Below are 8,069 nucleotides of genomic sequence, written 5' to 3' on the forward strand. Positions count from 1 at the left end.
AGTCTACTAGCTTTAGTAAACTTCTTTGGAAGTCTACACTGTTTGATAATTTTCAGATCTGAAAAAATCTATACATTTTGAAATTTGAAAATAATTTTAAATCTGAAAATACTTTTCAAAATAGAATTTATAAGATAAACTAGTAGCAAATTAATGCACAGAGCTTGATCTATAAATTTATTTGAATATAAACATATAAATACATATTTAAAATCTATTAATCTAAAACTTACATTTTTAGAGGAGAAATGGAATCCATGAGTGATAATACCTACAAAAAAAGATAATATTGTTAGAAATAAATGACATAAAAATACACATTTAAAATCTATAGATCTAAAACTTACATTTTTTAAAGGAGAAGATGAAAACCATGAATCATAATATCTAAAATGACAAGATAACATTGTGAGAAAGACTTGAGAAAATTGTAGAGAGAAAGAAGAGAAATGAGAGAGTTTTTGAAAGAATTGAGAGAATTTTAGGGAGAAGGAAGAGAGTTTTAGAGAGAATGGAAAGAGTTTTAAAAACTTGTGCTGCCACTTTAGAGAGAGACTGTATTAATTTTGTTTATATAGGGAGACAAAAATGTAACTAGGTTAAAATTTACGATGCTATAGACTTCTTTTGAAGTCTAATAAAATTAAAATTTTGGAGTAGATTTTACTATAACATAGTTGACCTTTTTAGAAGTCTACTATAATAATTTCATTATTGTTGCTTATTCTTTATTATTTTAATAATTTTAATATATGAGTTACTAAATTTATTTCTTTATTTTTTAATAGTTATAGTTTATGATTTCATTTTTTTATTTTTAAGGAACTTAACTTAGTTTAAATATAATGATTTTTTGTAAAACAAAAATTGAAAAATATAGACTAAAAAGACGTCTTCAAATAAATAGACTTTATTGTAGGTCTATGATACCCTAAACCACAAATTTCAAACCCTAAATTTTTTGCTTGATAATCAAAAAGTCTCAATTATACAAAAATATAAACTACTAAACATTAATATGCAGATTTAAGTTAATAAAACAAAATCTAAAATCTAACCCTATGAAATCAACCACTAAAAGACATAACATGTTAGAACCTTTTGTTTCTAAACTATGAACATTGTCTAACACATGATAACCAAATTAGTATATATTCTTCAAAATTGTTCAATTATATGAAATTTTAATTTATTTACTTCATATTATCTATTATATTGATGATTAGTTAAAAATATCACAATAATTATTTTTATACATTTTCAAAATTAAATTATTAGATCAAATTAGAGTGTAGATTCCAAAATAAGTCTATAAGGTAGACTTCGTAGGAAGTCTATATATATGTAGACTTCTTTTATTACGTGTAGACTTCCGAAGGATAAAAACGTAAAATATATTTCTGTTTTTTTGTTTGGTCATAAGGGTTAAATAGTATTTTCACTATCCCTTTAAGTTGGCTTTACATTTGACTGAAAGTGAAGTACAATTTTAGGTTTGACTTGAATATTTAGGTTGTTTTTAGCGAATGTCCTGAAGTATGTCTATATTATCAAACAATTCTAAACCGGAAGCAAGTAAAACTTGAAGACTTCTGCCAATTGTCAAACATAAAACTTAAAAGTCTGCAACGAGCGTGTTTTTACGAATTTCTCTCCATTGCTAATCGTTTTTTGTTGTAATTAAATGATAAATACGCGTTCAGCAAGCTGTCATTACTGTAATTTAAAGATATCGTCAAGTAAATGACAAAAGAATTTAATGTATTTACAAACAAATTGATATAATTACATAAGACTTTTGCAAGTAAATTAATACTATATCATCCGCTTTAGTATAAGTGTCGTGGGAAAGAAACTAGTTAATATTCCTTACGATTCGATTTAATTATCGTTGTAGAAAAACATTTTCGTTTTAAAATAAATGTCGTTTTAGAGTTACAATGCAAAATTTATTAATAAGATTATCCATTTTATTTTTTTATTGGTTGAAATATGGTTAGATGTATAAGTAATTATGTTTTTATTTTGGAAATATACAAAATCATATGTTTGATCTTAATATGTGTGCATAAACCTAGAACGACAATTAAAATGAAACGGATGGAGTATATATTACTAATTACTACTCTCTTCTTTTTCAATACTTGAAATTTTGGAGAAAATTTTGCTTCAAATTACTTGACATTTTTTTTAGTTTTATGTAAAATTTATTAATAATTAATGGTAGATGACCAATGATTATATATTTTATTATTAGTTGAATTGTGGTTAATGATGTACTGTTTATAAAATGTAAAAATAAATAATTTTTAATCTATATGCAAAGTTATAAAACATAATATATTTAAAAACGGATGGAATATATGTTATGCTACACATAATTTTTCGTTTCATAAAGAGTGTTTTTTAGAATTATTTTGTATTTTAAAAAGTACAGTTTTATAATTTTAATGCATAAGAAAAAAAATATTTAATGGATAAGTAGAAGATACAAGAGAGACTTCGAATCATTTTTAATGCGCAGAAATTTTAAGTATAGTTTTGTGAACCGAATAATAATTGAATTCTTATTATAAATAAAAAAAATTGATCAACACTGTGTTGATGTAATTACTAGCATTAAGTGGGTACAAAGTCAACGAGTGAACACGTGAATCCTTGGTGCTTTTTGCATGGCCTGCGCAGTACGACTTGTTCGACTTTACTCAGTTTCATGAAATAATTAATTACGTTTGCGTCTCTTTTGTGTTTTTTTACTATTCACTCTGTTTATATTTATATTCACAAACTTAAAAATTATTTAATTTTATAATTTTTTCTAAATAAAACATTATTACTTATATAACAATATTTTAACCCAATATAAAAATAAATTAAAAAATATAAAAAATTAATAGCATATAAAATTAATAAATTTGACATTATAACTCTTACACGATATTTTTGTAACGGAAATTATATTCTATAACAACATTTAGTATAAAAGAGGGGGAATAGCTCTTATTTAACTAATGCTATTGATATGTAAGTAGTTACAAAAACATGGATTAAGTGCATATTATAAATTCCATTAGTATGCAATGATTAAGTTTTTTTTGTAATCAATATGCAATGATGAAGTTATTAGTTCAATTCAAAGTTGTTCTTCAATGAAATATCAAGCATATTGGTCGACAAAAAACCTTATTAAGCATATTTAAATGACAAATACTATCATGTAACTAACCTAATCCAAGCACACAAAGTTACACATTAAATATTGTTATGACAGTGAGTGACAGCAAATGATAGTTAGGTCAGTACTTAAGATTATTAGTGTTACAAAAAGTACTTAAGATTATTTAAAACCAATAGATTAGTTAAATCTATCTTAGACTCTACAGTACACGTCTTTTATGAAGTTGACACCGTACTCAAAAAGTTGACAATTACTCTCTCCGTTTCACTAAGATAAATGTTTTAGAAAAAAAAATATTTCACAAAGATAAAAATTTTGTGTTTTCTATAAAAAAATTCTAAGCTTTAATAAAATTAATTGACTTTATGAAATTATTATTGGTTAAAAGTTAATGAAATTCAAAAATTACATAAAATGATATATTTATCATAGCGATGTAATGTTTTTTTTTAATAAGTATGAAAAACTAAAAAATCTATATTTGTAAAACGGCCGAAGTATTTTATAATTTTCATACAAATTGAAAACAATCAATTCTTAACCATACATCTATCACCTTTCGATAACAAAAATCCACCATTTTCTATGTATAAGTCCCATTTTTTATTTACACTTTTTTTTAACAAGATTTTTTTTTACACTAAATAGGTTAATTAGTTTTTTCTAATCAAAAAATTTTGGACTGAAATTCATAATCTTGGGTCAGAAACAAAATTCGGTTGTTAAATTTCTTTTCCATAGTCTCAAATAGGCCTGGGCGTTCGGTTTTCGGTTTGGTTCCGGTTCGGTTCTTTCGGTTTTTGGTTTTTCGGTTATAGGGATATAGGAACTGTTCGATTATCTATGAAATTCGGTTCGAGTCTGGTTCGGTTCTTTTCGGTTTCGGATCGGTTTCGATAACAATTATAAGAACCGACTAAAATCCGATAAATTTGTGGTTTCAATTCAGTTACGGTTCGGTTCCGGTTTTTTCGGTTAATTTTGGATAATTCAGGGCAAAAACAATTTATTGGAGATTTTTCGGATATCAATCGGGTAATTCAGATAAATTTTAATATTTTGGATAAAAACTATTCGGGTAATTCGTTTTTAAGGATAATTTGAAATACTCTAGATAAAAAAAAATATTAGATTATTTCGATTTTTTGGATAGTTCGGTATATAAGTAGTAAATTTTGAATATTTAGTATTTTCAATACTAAATATAATCAATATTTTTAGGTATATAAATTTTATTTTGGATATTCGGGTACCCATTCGGTTTTCGGTTCGGTTCCGGTTCGGTTTCGGTTTTTCGGTTATAGAAATATAGGAACCGTTCGATTATTTTTGAATTTTGGTTCAGTTTCGGATTCGGTTTTTCGGTTCGGTTTTTGGTTTTCGGTTTTTATGCCCATGCCTAGTCTTAAACCTGACATCTCTACTTTTAAGGCATAAAATTTTACAGACAGATAGGCTAAATTCATTTTGACATTATCAGCTATAGGTTTTTTCTTCTGAAAAATTATTTTCTTTATGATCTTCATTTTTCAAACGGATTGACATGAATTCATCAAATGGTCTATCGTAATTTTGACTGACTTTTAATAATAGTATACATTCTCAAATATTATGCATCAAATATTTGTCAACATTTTATTATCATTAATTAAATAAAGGCTAAAACAACAAATTTTATGAACAATTATTTTTACAAGAATAGGAAGCATGCTCTTAAATTTTGTAAAATAATTTTGTTTTACATACAAATGTGTGTTTATAATTCGCAAAAATGAAATATATTTCTCTGTTCATCTATATCAATGAAATATTGAAGATGTTCCATAATAAACATTTGTTCTATAAATTCGACTCATTATGTCAAAAAACTTACAACTTTTTAAGCAAAAAAAAAAAAACTTACAACTTATATTTTTTGAATAGATAATCAGAAAACATAATTTCAGCAAATACCATTATGTAGGCCTACCATTATGAATGTCAGTGGGAACACACACACCGTTAAGAAAAGTAGCACTTGTTTATACCATTTGAGGTTAAGATCGTATCTAAGTTCTAAGAAATAGCAAATATTGTTAAATTAATTAAGTAAATTTTTTTTTTGATAATTTTGAGACCATATGAATTAAGCATAAAAGTTTGAGGATTAATGTGAATGTCCCATCTGGTTGTATTTATAATAATATGACATTTGTAGATATCACATAGTTTTTTCTTTATTTTATCAATATATTGCATGGTATGAAAGTCAAAAACAGCAAGTTGGTTTGGACCTTGCGGTCTCACATTAAAAAAGGAAAAAGGTTGCTGCGGTTTCCTTACCTTATTCCCTCACGCTTATTTATTTATTGCTTTGGTCTCCTTATCGATAATACATTTTCAGTCACGTGTTACGGCTGAGAGACAGGTCATTGCTGACTTCTTTCTCTTCAGCCTATCCGTACCAACATGGAATCTATTAGCTAAAACGCGAAATAATAGGTCATTAAACAATTCACCAATATTGAATTTAAACTTCCTTGTCAAACGTATTTTGTTTTTAATATGTTTCTTTCTTGGAGATTATTATACACTTTAACGTGCATGCATACCTTTTACTTGGGGAAGTTGACAATTTAATATTTTTTTTTTGATAATCCAGGGGTTCCCCACTTACGTGGGTCATTCCCCTGGGTCCGGTTAGACAACGGTCCACTTCACCCGGGAGAGTTTTACCTGGGCTGGGGACAAGGTCTAACACCCAGTACCGCATTTGGTGACAGAATGGGCAGTTCGCCTCCGCCTGGCGTCGAATCCGTGAGCATGACAATTGGCCCACATGGTCCTTACCAAGTGAGCTACCTCGTCCCGTCAATTTAATATTTCTTGTATTACAAATAATATTTCTTACGTCAAATTTACAGTATAGATGGATAAGAAAGGACATCCATATAAACGCACATCTACGTATAATAATACATACAACTGTACGATATACGTTAATCTAAAGGAACCATGTCGTATTCATACGTTTTGACAGTAAGAAAACTAAAAGAAAATCTGGGTGTATTATTGTCAGTAAGATGACAAAAAAAACTTATTGTCAATAATAGTTAACATCATTACTTTAATAAATAATAATAGTTATCATCAAAGAAAATATATCAACAAATTAAAAGTCCAGTAACTCAATATAATACACATATATGATATATTCACTCTAATAAATGTTTAGACTGAAGCTGATAAATTAAAGATTATGTTATTAATAGGATTGGGTCTAAGATTTCAGGAAGCTATACACTTAGTAAGAAGTCTGATAATTTTTTTTTCAAAATTTAAACACTATGTAGATTAAAATTAAAATCATTATTTATTTAGTTGATTTCTTTTTTTTTTAACAATAATATGATGAACAGATTGTTAAAAACTTAAATAGAGAAGAAAAATTAACCATTTACAGTTTTCTCTTGCTCTTTGAAAGTTGAAAATCTAAAACGTTGAATTGTTTAGATTAGTCAAATATTTAACGAAGGTGCATGCATATTTTTGCACGTATTATTCGAATGAATAGTGATAGTATCGCCATCCAAGTTCATATCATAAAAATATGCATAATTTAATCACCTTGTAACACAAGAGTCAACTGACACAGCTAAGCAAACGCGTCAGCAACCGGTTTGAGAAAAGGAGGACAAACCGCGATTGGTTTTCGTTTCGTTTCCTTTTACATCAGCCGGTTAACTAATGCTTACGTCACCGTCTTCTTCTATTTATATCCTTCGTAACCGACTCTGTTACTCACGCGTTATCTCTACATCTCTTTCTCTCTCTAAGTTGTTGATAACTCTCTCTCTCTTTCTCCCCTAGCGATCAAAATTCGAATGGGTCTTTGTGTATCCGTTGGTCGCAGCGACTGCGATTCATCGCCGACGGCTAAAATCGTGACGGTTAACGGCGATCTCCGGGAATACAATGTCCCGGTGTTAGCCTCTCAGGTTCTTGAAGCGGAATCTTCTTCTTCTTCTTCATCCTCGTCGCGGACTTCCTCTTACTTTCTATGTAACTCGGATTCTCTCTACTACGACGATTTCATCCCGGCGATCGAATCGGAGGAGTTTCTCCAGGCGGATCAAATTTACTTCGTTCTCCCCGTCTCTAAACGCCAGTACCGTCTCACGGCGTCGGACATGGCGGCTCTCGCGGTGAAAGCTAGCGTCGCGATCGAGAAAGCCGCGGGGAAGAAGAATCGCCGTCGTAAGAGCGGGAGGATATCTCCGGTGATGATTTTGAATCGGCCTAACGAACGGAGCGTCGCTGTTAACAGAAATGCAAACGAGACGATGATGGCACAAAAGGGAAAGGTGCTCAATAAAACGACGCCGTTTAAGACTGCTACTACGAGCGGTTATTCCCGGTCCGGTTCGGTACGGAGATTGAAAAGATATGCCTCTGTGCGAGCCAAGAAGCTTGCGGCTCGATCGATTAAAAGACTCTCGACCATCTACGAAGGAACCGTGTTTTAGATTTATAAAACTTACATTTCAACGCTTTAATGCTTTTAACGTTTCAATGAAAACGATATCTGTATATTTAACGTTTGCACTTTGCTTTTGTGATATAATGTTTTCACATTTTGTTGTGTACCATAGTTTAGCCCTTAATTATAAACCAAATACGAATCACTCTGTTGCGACTTTCATGAAGATGCATTCTACATACATATAAACATACTTTATGAGTAACTTGAGTTTGTTTTATATGGTCAGATTGATATGAAATCGTTTCAATCATGATTGTGATATAATAATCATTAATCTATAGACACTGGTTTTCCTAGAATATTTTAATTTAATGTAGAATTCATTTTTCTTTCTTTCGTTTTTGTAACTTAAAAATGTACAATTCTTGA

The 8,069-nt window shown here is 29.1% G+C and overlaps 1 protein-coding gene across 1 annotated transcript; it reads left to right on the top strand.

Moving 5' to 3' along the window:
• Positions 1–6,944: 6,944 nt before the first annotated feature.
• On the top strand, positions 6,945–7,863 carry LOC111213761. Its single transcript, XM_022715590.2, has one exon. It carries the CDS (start codon positions 7,042–7,044, stop codon positions 7,681–7,683), a length of 642 nt encoding a protein of 213 aa, XP_022571311.1. The 5' UTR covers positions 6,945–7,041; the 3' UTR covers positions 7,684–7,863.
• The last annotated feature ends 206 nt before the right edge of the window (positions 7,864–8,069 follow it).

The sequence above is a fragment of the Brassica napus genome, chromosome C2 (assembly GCF_020379485.1).
Source record: "Brassica napus cultivar Da-Ae chromosome C2, Da-Ae, whole genome shotgun sequence".
NCBI lineage: Eukaryota > Viridiplantae > Streptophyta > Magnoliopsida > Brassicales > Brassicaceae > Brassica > Brassica napus.